Raw genomic sequence first — 21,948 nt, forward strand, 5'->3', positions numbered from 1 at the left:
CTCATTCTCAGAAAGTGAAATAGATGATTTGTGATTCTCTTCTGCCAAGTGGAGTTGACACCCTTAATAAAATACAATAGGCAGTGGGCACTGACTGGTGACTCCTGAATTGTGCATGATTTTAGATGCAATGAAGACAGTTTTTAAAACCAGATATTCAGATCCAATTTTTAGTTTGAAACCTACCATGTTTTCTGATAAAATAGTCAAATATCTATAAATTTATATATTTCAAAGTAATGGTTAGCTTGCCTTCCTCTTATCAAACTTTTCACAATGTCTTTATTGAGATTGTTATGTTTTTCTCCTGTTTTTTAAGAATTTGTTGGCAAGAAAATATTTCCATTTACCTGACATATGTTAGGAAGTACCTTAAGAGGAGGAGAGTGCTACTCTGTCTTTACCAAATTTACACAGCTGAACTTCTCTCACTTGTGTTTTGTTTCATTTCCTTTAAAACTTAGCTACTGTCATTATTTAGGCAGAATTGTCCCAAACAGAATGTCCCAAAGGCTTATTTAGATAAATTTAGATTACATTTCTGAGGAAAGTTGAATTTCAATGGTAAACCAATGTTTTTACTTGCATATGTAGGCATTTTAAAAATTTAAATGCTCTGTAGAGATTATCCATTTTTACTTTTTCCTTTGACATATAATCCACAGCAGTTGATTATAAAAGGCTCTTGAAATGGCAAAGGCTTCGCCCTCAAAGGGTGACACACTGCTGCAGGATCAGTCTTTTTCCTACCATCCCCTCTGCCCCAACCCAGCGCTGCCACTAGAATTAGGGAACCCTGACTGGGCATCCCCTCCCCGCCCATCATCATCTCTCCCTTTCAATCTCTGCTCCTCCTTCCTTGCTCCCTTTGGTTCTTTTTATCCTCCCCTTCACCTTCCTCCACTCTTCCCTGAAATAAGGAAATTCCTTATTTCCTTTCTTCCGCCTCCTTCCTGTCATTCTTTCCCTTCTCCTCCTCCCCGATCCTCTTTTTCCCCCTTGCTTTGCCTTCCTCCTTTCTCTCTTCTTCCTCTCTTTCTCTCCCCGATAAAACATGGACATGCACTTTATGTAAATAATAGGACAAAAAAGTTTGGTATGCTGTAAAGGCAACATCTTTCTCTTTTCAAGAATTCCTGTTTATCAGAACTATTCGAGACATGATTAGCTACAAGGAATGCAGCATGTTATAATTACAAAGAATGACTTCAGTGCTGAAAGCTCCCTTTCAGCAGAGGTTAGGCAAAGAAAAGTTGTGGTCCTTGAGGTTGTTCGGTTAAGTAAATACTAATTACACAATCCATTCCTCATTATGGCATTTAATTTTTTAATACTTTCTGTGTGTTGTTACAAAGAGGAACTCCTAACTACAATGTTTTTCTGAAATATTTGTGGGGAGAAGGGAAAGAGGAAGAGTTGGTTTAGAGAAGCCAATGCATGTGCAATTATTAATTTAGAAGAATTTAGCCTTTTTAAAGTAGCTAGCATTAACTGACTCAAGCTAATTGACTTGTTTTTTCAACTAAACTTGTTTTTCGAAATCTGAAAGTAAAATTGTGAAACAGTATATTCTGATGTGCAGCAATCATTGTCTTTGGTGTCACACTGTGAAATTTGTGTATTTTTGATAGTATCTACAGTCATATTCTGAGAAGTCCTACATGTGCTTTTCTTTCTCCCAGATGAGTACCTCTATTCTGGAACAGCATCTGATTTCCTTGGCAAAGACACTGCATTCACACGGTCCCTGGGGCCCACTCACGACCACCATTACATCAGAACTGACATTTCCGAGCACTACTGGCTCAATGGTTAGTGATTTTCCACTTTGATTGTTTTGTCATTGATTTTGAAGTGAGACGTGATAAGAAGCTCCTTATTGTTCATTCAGTTGTGTTTTGGTATAGTTGATTAAGTGCAACATTATAAAATACATTTGAAATCAATTTCACATCAAACTGGACAAATCTTCAGAAATTTTTGTTATGTATAGTAAGAGCTGATATTTACTGAGTGTAAGCTGTGTAGTTTGCACTATCTATGCTTTTATAGATACTTTTAAAATTCACAGTGATGTAGAGGATATAGTATTATTTTATGTTTTTTAAAGATCAGCAAACTGCAGTTGAGAGGGTTTGACTAATTTGGTCAAGGTCTCTCAACTCCTTAGCTTCAGATCCAGGATTCAAGCTGGTAATAGGACTCCCACAGTCTGTGGTTTAATGACTAAGCCATCTATTGCCTATTAGCTCAGTAGAAAGGGGTGAGACTGTAATGCTAACTTCTTTTCTAGAATATATTTTTATTTTTAATCGATACATAATGTACCTTTTCTTTTTAATTAACAATGATTTCATGTTTGGGGATATAGTATGAAGTTTAATATACATGTATATGATGTATAATGTTCAAATCAGGTAGGTAATATTTCCCTCTCCTCATCATTTCTTAACACTGATAGTTATAATGACAACTTCTGTTGCTAAAATTTATGTTTGACTTTACACATAGTCCTACAAATTGAAATTGACACAGGTTTGTCTGATTACTATTATGTTGAGAGTCATGCCATATTTGGGGTTTAAAAAAGAAAGGAAAACCAAGAAATTTCTAAGTGAATTTCTTTAATTAATTCAAGAATTAATACAAAGGTCTTTTTTGTTCCCTTGCCTTACAACAGGCCAAATTTTATCATGATTTTCTAATGTTTTTGAATTACCATATGCCTTTATTCCTCTGCAGGACAGAATAATATAAAACTGTTATTTAAGCAGGCGGAATACATTTACCATTCCCACCATAAATTTTGGGTTTTAGTGGAGGAGGCCAAGGTAGAGCATTTCTAAGGACCATCTCTCTATCTGTCAGTGTGATTTAGGCAGTGACAACATAAACAAAAAGAGAAACACTTTAGAAACATTTCTTTAGTCAAAACCTCCAGATCTATTTGTTTACATAACAATATGATCTCTAAATTAACTACAAAGAACAATAAAAGAAAAAGAAAGGAAAAAAATGCCCAAAAGTATATTTTTGTGGCATTACTTGATTTGAGAATAACTCTTCTATATTTCACCCATAGAAAAGCTTAGATATCTCTTGAGGTGAGAAGATATTCTTATGACTTCAAAATGTCATATAAGATTGAATATATCAGTTTAGGAATGGCAAATATTATCACATTGTTACTCTTTTAAGAGAGTATTCTTCGTTTTCCATAAATAAACCTGCAGCATATTAAAATAATAAATGTAGAAAATACATATGCAACATTATTTGCCTGAGATGCTGTTGTTATTGCTGTGTGAATAGAATTACAAAGTAGAAAGCCTTTGAATTGTTGAACATTTCCGTAATCAACCACTTTCGAGGCCTCATTGCATACTGAGTGCTATTTTGCTGATGGTCCCTGTCCTAATAGAAAGGGGAAGGGGCTGCCCTCACGTATCACGAATGGACTGCTCTTCCTGCAGCATAGCAGACACTGGGAGAGGAAGCTAACAAGTTGCTAATATTATTATAAAACCAGAGGAGAACCATTGATGATTTTCATTTTAATCAGTAATCAGTTCTTTATGTTTTTTAAAAGTTAACTGACAATAGTATGCTGTGAAAACTAAAGGAGAATGAGGATAGAGAAAAGAGTTCACTGCCTGAAAGTATGAGAATGAGAAGGGAACAGAAACAAAGGTGGTGGTTGCAGAGATGGACGTGAGAATACCCAGCAAGTCATATTTGAGGAACACATTTGTGAAAGGAAACTGAGAAGTTCAAGACAAGAAGGCAGTAGGAAGGGAAATTCTGAAGGAAGGAGAAAAAGATACATGGTAAAAGTCTCACATCGATGAAACTGAATTTAGGCAAATTATTAAGAATAAAGAGAACTAACATTTATCATTCAGGGTAATGGAAAGCAGATTTAATGTTTAATAAACCCGAGTAACCATAGGATCTGGTTTTGCCCACGATTTTCAGTTTACTTACTTCTCTCTTTTATTCTCAAAATATCCCAGCTTAGACAAAAAAGTTATAGCTGTTTGGAACTTAAGTATTTGTACTTAAATCCTGAATATTACTTATATGTGATCTTGATCAGAACTTTCTGAACTGTCAAATCTTTGTTTAAAATGGCATCCATTGATAACTTTATATATTCAGAGTGTCATAAGCATTATATTATATCATTTAGGGAAGTTTGTTCAAAGACAAGAACTGAATTAGTGCCAGTATCACCCTCCTCACTATCATTCCTGAGTGTGGGACAGGTCAGATGTGGGAATAAAACTCTGAATGCGCCGTGGTTCTCTGACATCTCTTTAGCTTGTTAAACTATTGATCACTTTTTTCTTTCCCCTTTATACTTCATCATTCAGTGAGCTCGTGTAATCTAACAGTTTCAACTATTACCTGCATTCCATTGTTTCCCCAAATTGTAATTCCATCCTTCTCCTGTAAATCCGTGCCCTTAAAAGCTATTTGGATGTCCTATATCTTCATCTCAGATTAAAATAAAAGCGATTGTTTTATGTGGAAATAAAGATATCATAGCCGGGGCTGGGGTTGTGTCTCAGTGGTAAAGCACTTGCCTAGCATGTATGAGGCCCTGGGTCAATTCTCAATAAATAAATGAATATAATAAAGGCCCATCAATACTAAAAAAAAAAAAAAAATTTAAAGAAAAAAAAAAGATATCATAGCCTTAGCTTCAATTGTGCCACTAACTTATGTTGTGATTTTTACAAGTTAATAACCCTTCTCTTTAATAGGATCTAAAGTCTAAAATCCATGAGTCTAAATTTTTAAAAAATCTTGTTTTGCTACTAACCTGACCTTCAACACCCTTTTTAACTTCATCTTCCCCATTATCTTGGATTTATCTTTAATTCCTTCCTCTCTTTTACCCCTTTATCTAATCTATCACTAAGGCTTCTACTTCCTTCAACATGTGTATTGACCTTGTTCTTCTATAGCCACCACCTTCCCATTGACCTTCATGATCTCATCACTGGTTTATTTCCCCTATTTTAGTGTTTACTCCCTGATCTCTGTCTCTTCTCTCTTTCCTTTCAAATTTATCTTATATAACATCCATTGGGAACTATCTTGTGCAACTTTTAAAATGTTATTTTGTGGACTGGCATAATCTTGAGAGAATTTTTAGTTGCACTGTACATTGGGAGATATATTAAAAGTCAGACAATAGCCCATATTTAAACAGCTAGTGTAAGTGAGATTAAAACTGAGATCCATCCCAGGACACTAGTCTTTCTAGTGTGTGACACAGTCTAGCAATTTAAATTCTGCTCTTTTGGTGGCCTATCTTCTGCTCTTGTAGCCTCAGCATAAAAAGAGTCGATGTCTACATGCCATGTTGGGTAATAGCAAACCAAGGATGTGGGTCTGGCAGCAAGGACTAGGACAGTGAGAGAAAGCGATGTTAGGGGAACAATCAGGACAGAGCCACAGTAAGTGCAAGCAGCAAAAGGCAGACCAGAGTGAGGACAGTATGATGCTCAGGAGACCAGTCAGTCACAAGTTCATGGAAACTAGGGCAGAGCAGGGGGAGAAATTACATGAGATTCTTATTATGAGGAGAGACTTGATGGGCTATGGCAAAATATTGGCTTGCTCAGAGAAATTTTCTGTTCTCCTTTGTGAGAAATGGCCATTTTCCAGATATCATTAGTCCATGGTCCAAAGACCAAAAGTCAGGCATTAGGAGTGTGAGAAGAGAGAATACAGATGAACTGTGCCGATGGTTGAGAACAAATTTTATCTTATACGTTTCCTTATTTAACCGCATATTTTACAACTTGAGATAGAGCATAAAGAAGAGACATCTCCAGGTCTGTCAACCACCAAGCCCAGTCTTCCATTATGATTCTAAATTTCTGCTAAGAGTAAGCTGTTGTGTCCTTTGAGTTTGGAAGTTTGACTGCTCTTTTGTGGCAATTATGAGAATAAAGGTTCTTGCTGTTTAAAACTGGACCTGTCACAGCACACACTGAAATTGGATTGGTCTAAGGCCATCTGTCCATTATGGTAAATACAAGTAATATGTGGCTACTTATACTCAAATTAACTAAATTTAAATACGATTAAAACTTCATTCAGTGTAGCTATATTTCAAGTGCTCAATAGCCACATGGGTTAGGGGCTACCATATTGGACAGCACAAATATGAGACATTTCAATTAGTGCAGAAATTTCTATTGGACAGGTTGGTTTAAAGTATCCCTACTTATAAATTATGAACACTACCCTACAATCATATACTATAACACTTTTGTGAATATTATTTACTAGTCATGTAGCATGTAGATGTGAACTTCGCTATTGGGTTTCATTAGATTGTTGCCAGATGAAAAAGGTAAGAGATAATTAGCATTTCAAATAGTGGGCCCATGTCAATGCCTTTTTGTTGTTTGTTCTCCTACATATTAGTGCATCAGTGTGTTATTTAGTTCTGGTTAAAGAATTTTTTGTTAAATTTTGCTTTCTGTGCTTTCGTTTTCAGTTTTCTTTCCTACTTTTTATTTGCATGTGATAAACTAAATTCTCATTAATGTGATATTATGTTTGGATGAAGTGAATGTAAAAGTTTAATTAGCAACTGGGTATTGAATAGTTTAAATATAGATTCTATAGAATTATGCTTTTTAGATATGATATTACATGAAACTTTAGTAAGTACATTTTAGTCACTGAACTATTTATGGTACTTAAAATTCTTAAGTACATGAGTGTGTGCCATATTGTGTTCTGTGCCCCATTTTGGCATTAACCAATGGGAGATCAACTGATCCCTTCACTTAACAGTGCCAGGATCCTGCTCAGCATTTCTTTAAGGTTATCTAAACTTTTTTTTTTTTTTCCCCCCCTTTGGTACCTGGGATTGAACCCAAGGATGCTTAACCACTGAGCCAATCCCCAGTCTTTTTTAATATTTTATTTAGAGACAGGTTCTTGCTAACTTGCGTAAGGGCCTCACTAAATTGCTGTTGCAGACTTTGTGAACTCTCAATCCTCCTGCCTCAGCCTCCAGAGTCACTGGGATTACAGGCATGCTCCACCACACCCAGCTCTAATCCAGTTTAAAGACTTGAGAAGAATGAATACTGAATTCTTCCTTGAGATACTAAACCATACTATGGGCAGTTGTAGATGGAGAGAACTGCTACTACTTTTCTTTATCAATTTGATCCTAGAACATATGAAGAAATAAGAATATAAACACAAGTTAGGATGGATACTTAAACAGTTGAATTTTGCTAGAATTTTAGGATGAAACTAGGGAGTATGACCACTTGGAAAATGAAAACAAACAATGATGTCTCCAATGCATATGTTTTTGTTTTCTTTCCTGGAATCAATGGGGACTTTTTTAACTTTTCAGTTTTAACATATGGAGGCAGTTTTCATTTGAAGTTTCTTTTGGGGTGCTCTGTTGTCTGAAAATTCTTCTCCCACATGAAAAAAGTTTTTAAAAATAATGGGAACAACATATTATAGCAGAAATAAAAGTTAGAAACTTAATATGTTAAATCCTTGGGTAGGTGTGCTCATCTGGATGAAAAGAGCTCATGGGGAGAAGTAGAATTGTTGAGTTCTGCAGGCCACATGGGTTTATGCCATATTCACTTGGCAGAACTTTGTGGTGTCATGCTAGAACTTCATTTGTGAAAATGCATGGTTTCAAACTCCATCCCTATTAGTGCATGTGTTTCAAATGCCAAAGAGAGAAAATGTGCTGTAATAAGGCCCAGGTGCCTCCTGTATGATTTTAAATTGTTTAATTCAAGGACTATGCACTAATTAAATGATACCTATTTTTACCCACATTTGGCAGCAGGTCAGGAAAGAGTATCATAAAATACTAAGATCAGTGTTATAAGATAGAACCTTAGTAAATGGCAAGAAACTTTCTATTCTTGAAATTTGTATTTGTTTTTAACTCATAAGTATGCTTATTATTCAAATCGCAGAATAGAATATTATTTGATAATACCTATTTTTTCGATAATTAGATTTTATTTAATGTTTATAATAAACATTTGGCTTAACCATCTCTATCATTCCCCTCCAAAACAGTTTTCTTATAAAACTTTTAAAAGAGGGACCATCTAAGAGAGAGTTCAATAAAATCAAAAGTGACTGAATAAACATGAAACCTTGCATGTTTTATGTTATATATCAATTGAAAGTTAAAAGAAATAGCACTTGGAAAAGTATCTACATTATTTTCCTCCATTGATGTCATAATTAGATTGTTGAAATGTGGAGTGGAGTCATAGTCTACTTTTAACCATTTCAAATGACACTACCTGGCAACACCTGAATAGTGTTTTTCATATTTGAAGGAGATTGTCCTATGCATTTCTGCAATATGGCAAAAATTGGCCAATTTTTTTGTACTTCTTTTAGGTCTCTAAAACATTCTATTTTGTTTTAGAATCCTGTTTCCTTTGTAGAACTCTCAAAACAACTGAAGACCCAGCAGCTCATGTAACCACTTCCCCGACCTGAGTGTCTGAGGGAAGATTTACAAGCCACTCTCTCCCCCTAATCCCATATTTATAAGAAAAGTTTTGTCCACATAGGTATTCCTGTTACCTGGGATGATTTTCTATTTCAAATCATAGAGTTCTCATTTCTTTCTGGAAGGAAGATTATGTAAATTGTGTGCCACTCTTTTAGTATTGTACCAGTATGTTATTTTAAAAATTTAACTCAATTACTATATCGATCTAATGGGATACTAATATTACAAGAGGCATCATGCTACATAGGTAACTTCTACTGAAATTATATCTAAGTGCTGTAAGAAACTCTTACTCATGTTAATATCCATTTTAAACTCACATTATTTGTCAAAACAAGGTAAGTTGATTATATTTCTTTAATTTCTGCATAATTTGAGTTTTATCCTTCTGTCTTAAAATTTATATTTACTATTCAACTCCCCACTATCCCATCTACCCATATATCTGCATAATTGACCATCATTAATGAATCTGACTATATATTTTTCCCCATATCCAGAACTTTAGTCTATTAGTGACTCAAATTTGGATACTTTTAAGAATCCCCTACTATGGGGTTTTATTTATTTTTATATTTATATATATATATATATATTTAAAATATAGTTAGAGGTTTTCAACCAGTTTGTTGGCATTATATTCAGGCATCTGTAAATTCAGAAAATTCTATAGAATATTATCAATTCCTTGTCATGTCTGGGGGAGCCCAAAGTTGGTTGGAAATGTGAAGACCATGTTTTCTCACTAACCATATCTTGATCATATGTCAATATTTCCTTCATCCATATTAAAATTGAAAAATCAATTCTTTTTCATTTTTGTTTTCCTAGTAGTCCATGAATATAGAAGAAAGTAAATAATTTCTTATTTTCATTAATTTATTGAAACCCTAATCCCATATTTATGAGAAAAGTTTTGTCCACAATGAGTTTTACTAAGAAATCATTTAAATAAATCAAAAGTGTTAATTTGTAACTAGAAAAGGATTTTTACTCTGCTCAGGGATCAAAATCAAGCATTTGTGATATGATAACAACTGGAAAGAAAGACTGAGAAGAGGAAACAAAAAACATTGAGTGAATTGTTAACAGAATTTGCCCATTTGAGATCATAACAAGGAACATTTAAAAAGTCCTATGTGGTTTTCTAAAATTTAATTTTCATGTAATTTCCTAGGTCCATACCAAAGTGATATTATCAATAGTGTCGAAGTCCATCAGAATTTTAAATTCTGAAAAGGAGCAGGAAAATAATAAAGAATAAAGAGAAGAAGAAAGTTCATGTATCTATTTTCCCTTCTCTGTTTTTCTCTTAAGGAAAACATTCAGGGACTGAATGGAGACACAGGGCTGACTCAGAGAGGTTGGGCTGGTAATGACTCAACTACCCATCACTTGGAATTCAGCATTAACTTTTGTCCACTGAAGAAAGCTATTGTGAAGCTTTCTTTATTCATCTTTTGACCAATTGCTGTACATTTGCAAGAGAACAATTTTCAATGCTTTTGAGATAAAACACTACGGAAGGCAATGTTGATCTTTTCACCTCCCATCAATTTATTTTTCTTTAGAAGCTTTTTGTCTTCTGCTTCTACTTCCCAAACACTTGGTGCTCAGTACTTCCTTCCAGATCCAGGTGCCTCACATTTTCTAATTAATTAAAGTCCTTTCCTGTGTCTCAATAACCATTCTTTCTGTCTTCTTTGCTTTTCATCAAAATTGGTATCAGCCAATTTCAGATCTGTTACCTAGTTAATTCGTAACATAGAACCAAGACTTAAAGTGCTGAAAGCTTTTTAAACAAGGAGTTAGACAAATGGATTTGTCATTGATGTAGTGCAAAGAGGTTTTTTGTATTGCAAATAGTTTTTCACTTTACATGGACTATGGACATCTTTCCAAGTCAGTATATATGGAGTAACATTATTTTTAATAACTATGCATTATTACCCTGTACAAAATTCAGCTCTAAATGGATCAAAGATCTAGGTATTAGACCAGAAACTATGCAACACTTAGACAAAAACATGGGGTCAACACTCCAACATAGGTGCAGGCAATGATGTTCTCAGTAGGACCTATAAAGTTCAGGAAATAGTGCCGCGAGTTAATAAAAGGGAGGGCATCAAATAAAAAAGCTTCTGCACAGCAAAGTAAATGATTAGAAATGTAAAGAGAGAGCCTATAGAATAAGAGAGAATCTTTGCTAGCTACTCTTCTGACAAAGGATTCATATCCTCAATTTTAAAAATACTCAAAAAACATAAAACAAAAAAAAAAACTCCAAATAATAAATATGCAAATGAACTAGAGACATTTCTCAAAAGAAGAAATACAAATAGCCAAGAACATACAAACAAATGTTCAAAATCATTAGCAAGTAGGTAAATGCAAATCAAAACTACACTGAGATTTCATATTACTCCAGTTGGAATTGCAACCATCAAGAAAGCAATAATAAATGCCAGAGATGATGTAGAGAGAAAGGAACACTTTACACTATTGGTGGAATTGTAAATGAGTATGACCATATGGAAATCAAGTCTTTTGAAAGTTCCTCAAAAGACTAGAAATGGAACCACCATATTACCCAGCTATACCATTCCTTGGTATTTATCCTAAAGAATTAAAGTCAGCATACTACAGCAATACATGCATACTCATGTTGATAACACTACAATTCATAATAGAAAACTATGGAATTAGCCTAGGTGTCTGTCAATGGATGAATGGATAAAGAAAATGTGTTATGTGTTGTGCGTGTGTGTGTGTGTTTACATTTTATTCAGCCATCAAGAAGAATGAAATTATTTTATTTGCAGGAAAATGGATAGAACTTGGTAACATTATGTTTAGTGGACTAAGCCAAACTCAGAAAGTCAAGGGTCATATATTTTCTCGCATATGGAAGCTAGAGAGGAAAATTGAAAAGAAAAGTAGGGGTATGGGGCAGGGGGAAGAATCCAAAGAAAATCAAAGGATGTCAGTAGAGTACAGGAAAAGGACCAGAGGAGGCAAAAGGGGAGAGAAAGAGGAGACACTGGGAAATAATATTGGCCAAATTTTATTGTATGTAGTTTTCATGTACAAAAATGTAACAATGGGAATGATATTGGCCAAATTATATTGTTATTTTGTGTCCATGTACAAATATGTAACAAATATGTAAGGAACTTCACACTTATGTACAACTATAGTGCACCAGTAAAATATGGGGGAAAAAACATATATTACTCTGACAAATACAAGATAAAATTTTCTATCAGCCTCTTGATGTTGTTCATAATAATTGTAATCATAATCCTCATCACCACCATCTCAATAATAAATTACATTTATTGAAGCCTTATGTCAGGAACTGCCAATGCTAAGTGCTTTATGTATATTAACTCACTTGGGTATCAAATCGGGTATCCTAGAAGGTAGATGACATTAAGAGCCTTTTATTGCATATGAGGAAATTGAGACATAAAGAGATGATAATTAATTTGTCTAAGGTCATCTTTACAATAAGTGGCAGAGACAAGCAAAAAGAATGCCTTTCAGAACTTTTACTGGAGAGGACCCAAACACTATTGTTTTTTTTTTTTTTTTTTTTCATTTTTCCCCCTTGGGTAATTTCCCAAAAATGTAGCAATAACACCATCTGTGTCAAAATTTAGGGTACATGTATAGTTTTCCTAAGCTCTTTATAAAAGCTGGTGTGGTTAAAAGTTGGCAAATCCATCATATAGAAAGATAATATAAAATCATAGAGAATCTCTAGATTTGACAGTACTTTTTAAGAAGAGTTATCCACATTACATTTCAATCAACCATGGACCACCTATCCCATATACAACAGTAGTCCCATAAGATTATACTGCCAATTGACATCATGGTCATCTTGGTTCATGTAATTATATTCTATGATGTTTGCCTAATAATGATGAAACCAGTTAACAAGTCATTTCTCAGAACTATACCTGTCATTAAGTGATGTGTGACTAAGATTTAGTAGAATTGCAGTGAATGTGAGTATCACCTGGTCATGTTCTAACCTGCTGTCTGGAATTCCTAGAGTACTTGTTGAGTACCTTTTGGTGCTATTACATGTTTTTACATTATATCGTGTTTATTTGTCTACCTATCTTATTTCCCACATTTGACTCATGGTATGTGTTTTTATTCTGCTACTAATTGTTTTACATACCAAAGATACTGGTACTATTATGACTGGATTGTTTCAGTATTTTAATTTTTAGTTTTCTCTTTGAAACAGGAGCCAAATTTATTGGAACTTTCCCCATACCAGACACCTACAATCCAGATGATGATAAAATATATTTCTTCTTTCGGGAATCATCGCAAGAAAGCAGTACTTCTGATAAGACCATTCTTTCTCGAGTTGGAAGAGTTTGTAAGGTAAGATATATACTTATGGCATATGTGCATATGTATGAAACAACAAGGTAATCTTGAAATGAAAGTTAATGCCCATTAATTATAACTCATAGGATAGATTGATACTGTTACATGTAAGTTTTGAGTTCCAAAAGTTAAACAGAACAAGGATTTACATTTTTAAAGTATTATAATTGAGTTCCTAGTGCTGAACTGTTACTCTGATGTGAGTTACACCTCTTTGACAGGACTATTCGTTGCCAGTTATTTCAATTCCCAGTAAGATCACTGCATTATTCTGATTCATGAAAGTTAAAATGTTATCCAACAATGTTAAATAATCTTATTTTAAAATTAAAAGTAACTTAACATAATCACTGAAGTTACTTAGACACTAACAGTCATATTCTGTATTTTTATCAAAATACACATCACATATAAAAGGTTGTATTTTTTATGAATTCATTATATTTAAAATATGCCTATATTTTTACTACAGTATTTTATAAACCAAGTTCTGAGAGAAAATGGAGTAAAGAAGAAAAAACAACTCCCAAATGCAAAACATTTATTTTGAAAATAAGTTAGAAAATTAAAATTGTCATTAGACTTAAATAGTGTCATTTTATGTAAATTACAGGTAAACCCAGAAACTCTATGAGACCCCACCATTTTGTGCCATCAAGGCTCTCATTTGATAGTACCCAAGCTTTAGAGAATAATAATGTTTTTTATTTCAGTAACTTTTTTGCTTGGATTTGCAACTAATAAGAAATAGCAACTTTAGACATTTTCGTCATAAACTCAGTAATTAAGGGCAAGAGCTGTTAAATTAATAAATACTTTCAACTGGAAACTTTCTTTGGTTTGTGTGCAAACTTTTCATTTCCTTCCATTTGAGCCTATCACTTTTTGTTTCAGTCTGTTTCATCAGGTTCTGAACACTTCCAGGGTTAGAGATACAAACCACCATTGAAGTTAAAAGTGTTCACGAAAACTCAGCTTTTGAATGAGGTCAACTTATGAGCCCAGATCATTCTTTGCCTAGTATCCTAGCCAATCATGCTGTCTCCCACTGATCCTCTTAACCTCCAGTGGACAGACTCTTGAAAAAGGATCCTCATTCTCTCAGAATTTGAGTTCACAGTGATTTTTCTTAAAGCCTCGTGCCTAGGGATGAATGGCTGTTGTTTAGTAGACTTAGTGTGTTAGTGTACTGAAGCATGACTTCTAACAACAGTATTCTGACCCTGAATAGCTGTGACGTTGTTGACATTGTCTGCATAAGTGAACTACGTTAGAGGTATTTCAAGAGTCACTTTCTGATGAACATATATAAGAAGTTAGTGTTTATGAGCCATTGCAAGGCTTAGTTCTTGGTAGGTCTAATCATTTAATAGAAATTCATTTATAATAAAGTATTATTTTTATCCTAATATAAACATAGTGAGAATTGACCTTAAAGGTAGAGAAATATCTCAAAATTTTGTTTTTCCATTTGTAAAGTTCACCATTAGAAGTTTAGACTCAATATCAGACATGGAATATATTATTTAAATTATGAACAAACTCTTACTGAACTAGAAAGGCACAGAAGATTGTAAATGAGTCTTTCCAACTCAAAAACCTCTGAGACCACACAGCAAGATTTTGTCATGCTATTGTTCTTAGTTAAAAGCTAACAAATTGTAAGATCAAATAAGGACATGTGATGGATGAATTTACTTTAGGAAAAACAATAGAGGTTCTTTACTCATTAGTTTATCTCTCCACTTAATCCTTCTTTTAAGTGAGTATCATCTTCAAAATTTCTCACTGAACAAATGATCCACTGGTCAAATGTTTATATCTGTTCTAAATGCTTATATGCAATTTCTTAATTATAGTAATCCTAGCTATGTTTCTAAATTCTACTTAACAATTCAGGATAAAATTGTGACAAAAATTGAGCACATCTAGGCAGAGATTTCTCTCAGTACATTAAAAATGACTTGAAATCTTTAAAAAATATGATGACATGCCTTACAAAGCAATAACAAGTTTAATAATGATTTTTAAAAACTCAGCCTTTTCACATGAAAAGTCTCTTCTGAAATTATTTGAAACTTTCCCCATTCTGTTGTTTCTTTTTTTAATCCCCCAAATGACATTATAACATCATAACATTGTTTTTTCTACATTTGATAAACATCAGAATGCATGTCTATATTATGAAGCAAAATTTGATAACTACAAGAAAAGATTTAAGAAAAAAGAAATCATATTAGAATGAAGAGAAAACTGTGTGTGCTTTACTGAGTTTACCAAGGTTTTTCAGTAACATGGGAATCCTTTGTTCTATTTGTTCCACCAGCATTTTCCCACTGTGTGTATCTGAAAATATTCAGGTTCTGTTTTTCCTGTTCCAGTTGTTTTCATTTTTAACTGAATACTTTAACACAACGCAAAACTATGACAATTTAACAGCTCTCTACCTCTTCATCTACTAAAAATATATACATATATTTTAACTAAATATATATATATGTATATCTTGATCTATAAGAGATTTTTTTTTACCTACCCATTATATTACTATTAGACCAAGTTCCATATAGTGATTAGTGAGGAGGTTTTGGTGATAGGCAAATATCACACAAAAAAATGACTAAAGGAGTGCTTACAGAAGAAGAGTAAATCTTTTCAATTTTGTAATCCATTAATTCATATAGTTGTTATTTCAACTATAGCAACAAAATAAAAATTTTGTGCAAAATGTACTATGTAAGACAACTTGTATAACTAAACCAGTCCCTTTTTTAAAAAAATTCATTGTACAGTGAGAGCAATAGACATATAAACAGATAACAAAAAATATAATGTATTAAAAGTAAAGAGCTAAGAACTCTTAAGCATTTAGTGAAGCTCAAAAATATTATATAAAGGAAGTGGTGCTCAAATCAGGTTCTATAGGGGAGCAGGACAGTACTAAAGAACAGACATTTCAGACAGCACTGTGACAGGGTTTATTTTGTTCATGGAACACTGAAATCATGTAACTGTGACTTAAGGGGTGTGTACGAGGAACAATGTCTTTTGAGATTGGAGTGGCAAATTGGGTGATAAGTCTTATTTCCATGTTAGCAGTTGCAAATTCTATTCTGTAGCCTATGAGGAGTTATAAGATGTTTGAGACAGAGAAGTAGCAAGATAGGAAAGTATATTTAGCAACAATTTGGAGAATGTATCTGGATTTAGAAATATTTGTAAGAAGAAGGTTTATTAGGTTCCAAGACAATAGGAAAAAAAGAGATAAAATTAGATTCAAGAGATTTTTCAAATAGAAACTTTTTGCAGATTTCTAAAAGCTCCTTATTTATCATTCCTTTCTTAAATATTTTATATAGACTAGTGCTGTCCAATGGAACTTTTCATGATGATGGTAACGTCTTGTACCTGCATTATCCAATATAGTAGCTATGTGATGGTTACTTTTGAAATATCACTAGCATTACAGAGGATCTGAATTTTTAATGCATTTTAATTCTTCCTTGTCCCTATCTCAGAAAGATAGTTACCTTGTAGACAAGTATTTCCACAATCTTGGAAATTGTGGTTTCTAGAAGATAAGGCATGGATCACAAAAATGTACAAAGGGACACATTGATAGGAGATAGGAAACACCAAAAACAGTTTAGAGGCATAGATTTTATATTTGGACTTGTTGAATTTGATGTGACTCCGGGATATGCTGATATATTACCTATGTGAAAATATAAACCTGAGGCTCAGTAGTATCTGAACTCCTGAATTTGGAAGTCACCAAATTCCTAAGTATCTAAAATTGCTCAGTAAAATGTGTGCTATAAGATCAAAGGCAAGGACAGAATCCTGAAGGAAAATGATATTTAAGAAAGCATATAAGGGCTGGGGATATAGTTCAATTGGTAGAGTGCTTTCCTCGAATGCACAAAGTCCTGGGTTAGATCCCCATCACCTCCACCACCACACACCCACACACACACACAGAGGGAGAGAGAGAGAGAGAGAGAGAGAGAGAGAGAGAGAGAGAGAGAGAGAGAGAGAGAGAGAAAGAGAGAGAGAGAGAGAGAAAGAAAGAAAGAAAGTATTTTCAAAGGCAATTGAGGGGCTAGGGTTGTGGCTCAGTGGTAGAGTGCTTGCCTAGCACATGTGAGGCACTGGGTTCCATCCTTGGTAGCACATAAAAATAAATAAATGAAATAAAGGTATGGTGTCCATCTACAACTAAATTTTTTTTTTCTTTGGCGGTGCTGGGAATCGAACCCAGGGCCTTGTGCTTGCAAGGCAAGCACTCTACCAACTGAACTATCTCCCCAACCCCCTAAATTTTTTTTTTTAAAGGCAATTGAGAAGAAATTGTTTGATGGCTAGGCAGAGAACTGGAATGGAGTGTTATCACATTTTAAGGAAAAAGGTTAATTCAAAAAGAAAACAGATGTCAGGGACACCTCAAAAGAAATCTGAGGATTATAATTTATAGCCAGGCTTTAGGCTTGATGGTAAGGATATCATCAATGACCTTTGCCCAAGTGATAACAAACATTCAGTTTGAAATCAGATGTAGATTTAAATCTCATTCTACTTACTACCTTGGTTTCTTAAACTAGAAAATGACTTTTCTGTGACTATTTTTACAAGTAAATGTGAGGCTTCAATGAGAGCATTGAATCTGGGTGCGGCAGATATTCAGGAAGGTATTGAAAATGGAAGGGACTTAGATTTGTGTTTTTGAATATGAACTCTATTATAAGACATTTACACATAAAAAAATATAAATACCTGGTCATACTACAGTGAGTTTAATGCCACAAAATACAAACATATGTACACACACACACAAACATGCACTCACACATCATACATACAACCTTTTGGAGCTAGGTAAACTTAAACTCAACAGTGATTAGAAGCCGGGAACAGTGGCACACACCTGTAATCCCAGCAGCCGCATATGCTGAGGCAGGATAGTCAGTTCAAGTCAACCTCAGCAAAAGCAAGGTGCGAGGCAACTTTGTGAGACCCTATCTCTAAGTAAAATAAAAAATAGGACTGGGGATGTAGATCAGTGACTGAGTGCCCCTGAGTTCAATCCCCAATACCAATAAAAAGAAAAAAAACAGTGATGGTGGTTTGTGTGTGTATTAACTGGTTAGGAACAGGTTAGTTGCCAAATGTTATTGACAGTAACATTTTATTAGTTTTAGTGGATGAATTTACTCTTAATATGTTTCCCTCATTTTTAAGAATATTTGTACTTTGAGGGTGAATTTTATTTCTAAATAAAGTCAAAATCATTTGGAATCATATCCAGTGAAAATTTTTTGGATGGTTGCAACAATGTAAATTTTAGTCAAGAGATATGGATGGGGAGAGACATTATAAATTGAATAAATTGATTTAGAAGATAATTTCACATGGCAATATTGATCAACAACAGTCTAAGAATACTAATAGTCTAATAAGTACTTTAAAATACTAATAAAGAATACTAATAAAGTCTAATAAGTACTTTAATCCACACTCCTCCAAACCCAGTCTGTTTGTCATTGTATATGGTAGAGAATTATTTTTCAGTAGGGTCACACTTTCCAGTCCAACTACTTAATAATCTTTTCATATTTAAAATAGGTACTTAGCCTTGAGTCCTTGTCAAGCTCTATAATTCTTCCACGCTTTTAAACAGTCAGAACCTTGAAGCACTTAAACCCAGGAAGACTCCTTTCATAGATGGTAAATCACCCAGATCTTCCTGGTGAGGTATTAAATACTGACTGAATGAACAAGAACAGCAGCATGAAATAAATGCTGAGAAGATTTGTGTCTATTTACTTCCCAAGTTATTACTCTCAGATACCACTGTTTATGTCTGTGTGATGTTTATTACTCTGTGTGTTTGTGTGTGTGTGTGTGTGTGTGTGTGTTCCCATAAACTAAAGCGTGGAAATGCCAGTCCCTTTTGCAAGGCTAGCTTGGGACTTTTCACCTCAAGGCTGTTTTGCATTACTTTTGGATTCTATTCATTTTTGGAAGTGTTGTCCATTAGTTTACTTATGCTAGCCCACTCTGGATTCCAGCTGTAGGATATGCCAATTCTCTTTTTTTGTTTTGCAGTATTTCCTTTTGTTCATGCCAGGAATTCAATTTGGATGGCCCTTTCACATAACTTGCCTGGGGGTCTCATTAATAGCCTTTTGCTTCAGTTCCACTTGCATTGTCTACTTGATATATGATCCTATTTGGACAATTACTGTCTTTGAAGATTTGTGTTTTTAGGCCGATGACACTTTCCGTATTTATTGATCTCTACCGAGCTGTGGTTTTTGTGCTTACTTTCAGTGTGTCACTTACAACCTAAATGAGAGATTTAGTGCCCATGAGTTACAGATGTGCTTTTGCTTCACTTCCATCTGTTTTCCTGTCTGAGAAATTCTTAGGAAAGGATTTATACTGTTTGTTATAGATTTTTTTTTTTTCCATTTTTTCCCCTCTCTCTTAATTAATGAACTCTGATTCTACCTGGAATAGATTGCTAAATATTCCTAGATTTACCTAATTTAATATGCTCAACCTTAGGAACAAAGTTCTTTAGCATAGTATATTATCCAAGTCCTGCATTTCTAATAATTTTTATGAGTTTTTAAAGTAGTTAGAAAAACATGTTCTCCATTTCTGTTTGCTTTGTCATTCTCTAATGCCAAATCACAAACAGTTGTCTCGAAATACTGAATATTTCTTTAAGAAAAAAAAATTTTCCTTGAAAGTCTCTATAGAATTTATCCCTTAAAAAGTACTGTGTCCAATGCCTGCCATTGTGTGCTTATTCACTTTTATCTTCTCCTCTCCCTGTGTCTTAGATGTTTGTATGTTTTCGTTTCCTCTACTGCTAAGGTATCTCAAGATTATTAGTAGGTGAAGTAAGAAAGATTCTAGTGTCTCTAATCTCTCTTACAGCTGTCAAGCTTTCTGCAATTTATTTTGGATTACTCTTCCTATCAGAAAAGACACTAAAATGTTTGACAATAGTGAAGAGCAAGTGATAATAGATTTTATGCTGGTAAAGAGAAAAAAGATGCCTATAAATTTCTCTTTTTTGCAAAGAGAAATGCCTACAGTAACTTCAGTATCTCAAGACAATAATAATGAGATACTTATTTTTACACATCACATGTTTCTATATAGTATAGATTTTATTTCTACAACTTACCTGAGTTGATCACCAGCTATGATGTTTTGTGAAGTTAACTCAAGTAATTCTTCTTGATAGTATTATCATTTTAGAATTATTTTCATTTTATGCATTTATTTTTATTAGTCATAATTTTTTTTAAATCCCAGTGAACCAGTTACATGAAATACAGTTTAAGCATATTGTAAAAGAAGACTCATGGTCCGAAAAGGAAAGTATAAGAGTTTTTTATTTGATTTGCTGGGCATAACTTCAGTATCTTTCATTACTTCTTTTAACATATGAAAATATCCTCTTTCGAGCTCTTCTTTGAAATATAATAATGTATTTTAATAATATGGCATACTATCCAATGAGACTTGTGAGGCCTATTCCAAGTTTATTTTACATTTCCACCACATCATGATCATAGTTTCAAGCTTCTGAATTGGCCACCCCAAGTTTGGATTATCCTTACCATTATTATTTACTTATGCCTCAGCAGACTTAAGTCTAACCAGTATTAAATTTTCTTTTTTTTTTTCACTTCCAAAGTTTTTTATTATTACTTACCTATAGTAACAGATATATAACAGATAAAGCATTATCAAAAAAATAATCTGCCTGTTTGCCTGTCTCTTCCTCCCCACAGGCTTTTCCCAGCTCTGTGGACTAGTAATCACAGATGAAGACAGTTTTACTGGTTATAGAGATCTTTAAAGCAGGGGTTGGGAGGAACAATTATATTGAGAGACAAGAAAGCATCACTTAAATACAATAATATTAGTCAACAATTCCCACTTTAGTTGCCCAGAGCTTCACACTCCTCCTCTCCTCAATCCTCAGATTTTCCCCCATTGTACAGCAGAGGAAGAAACAATTTCAAAGAGACTCAACTCTGTTGGAAACTAACCCCCATGGGGCACACCAGACTACAATGCTATGAGACCAGCTTATTATATTTCCTTATTCTGCAGCCATCAAAACCAGTGTTCAGATCCAATAGAAAAGGGAACCCGAGATTTATATGAGGTTTTCAATAAAAATTTTAGAAACATTCTAAAACCTAACCCTAGACACCCCGAAGACTGAGGTGGCACAGAGAAAAGTAAATGACCCAACTGCTGTGAGGTGTCAGGCTGTGATCATGTCTCCAGTGGTTCTTAGTACAGGAACAGTCTTGAGGATATTTGATGGTGTATTTTAACACAGGGCTATTTAAAATCTGCAAGGCCCATTTTGTTTAAATGACAAATCAGATAAAGAACGTGATGGTATCATTGAATCAAAAGCACAAAAATGCTAAACTTTCCTCATCTTTTATGTTCAATTTGTGAAAACAGTCCATGGAAAATCAGTGTGTTTGCTCCTTGAGACTGTTTCTGTGATGGAATAGTATTTTTAATAATTTAAAATACTATAGCATTTATATAACACTTGAAAAAAAGGTGAGTAGTTTAATTCAAGGTAAAATATGTGAGAGTAAATGATGTTACTGAGAGGAATTGGAAAGAGGGGCACACAAAAGACACACACATTATGGTTTTTAAATTGTTTCAAAGAACTCCATTCTTTTACCTGCTTGAGAATATAGAAGAGCAGAATTAGGCAAAAGAACTGAATTTTAAGCAAAGGAGAATTTCTAACTTTTAACTATAGTGTCAAACACTTTTTTTTTTTTAGGTTTTTAAGGTGTGTGATTCTCTGGTGTCTATTGATTTGAAAAGTTTGGCATCCAACTTCAACCAATATTATTAAAATCTCTGAATGAACATAAGATTTTAATAGACTACAATTTGGTCTCAAATGTCTTGGAGATTTCATTGACTTTATAAAA

The 21,948-nt window shown here is 33.9% G+C and overlaps 1 protein-coding gene and 1 non-coding gene across 4 annotated transcripts in view; one reads left to right on the top strand and one right to left on the bottom strand.

Moving 5' to 3' along the window:
- Positions 1 to 21,948, top strand: part of Sema3d (semaphorin 3D) — a 192,299-nt gene that overhangs the window by 124,299 nt on the left and 46,052 nt on the right. For all 3 annotated transcript variants that reach the window (XM_047561877.1, XM_047561876.1, XM_047561879.1), the window contains exons 8-9: positions 1,683 to 1,811; positions 12,804 to 12,946. In XM_047561877.1, coding sequence (XP_047417833.1) covers positions 1,683 to 1,811; positions 12,804 to 12,946 — 272 coding nt within the window. The remainder of the gene's footprint in view (positions 1 to 1,682; positions 1,812 to 12,803; positions 12,947 to 21,948) is intronic.
- Positions 21,008 to 21,135, bottom strand: LOC124992020 (small nucleolar RNA SNORA61). Its single transcript, XR_007110029.1, has one exon. It is a non-coding gene; the product is annotated as a small nucleolar RNA SNORA61 (small nucleolar RNA).

Source organism: Sciurus carolinensis, chromosome 8 (genome assembly GCF_902686445.1).
Source record: "Sciurus carolinensis chromosome 8, mSciCar1.2, whole genome shotgun sequence".
In the NCBI taxonomy this organism is placed as follows: Eukaryota; Metazoa; Chordata; class Mammalia; order Rodentia; family Sciuridae; genus Sciurus; species Sciurus carolinensis.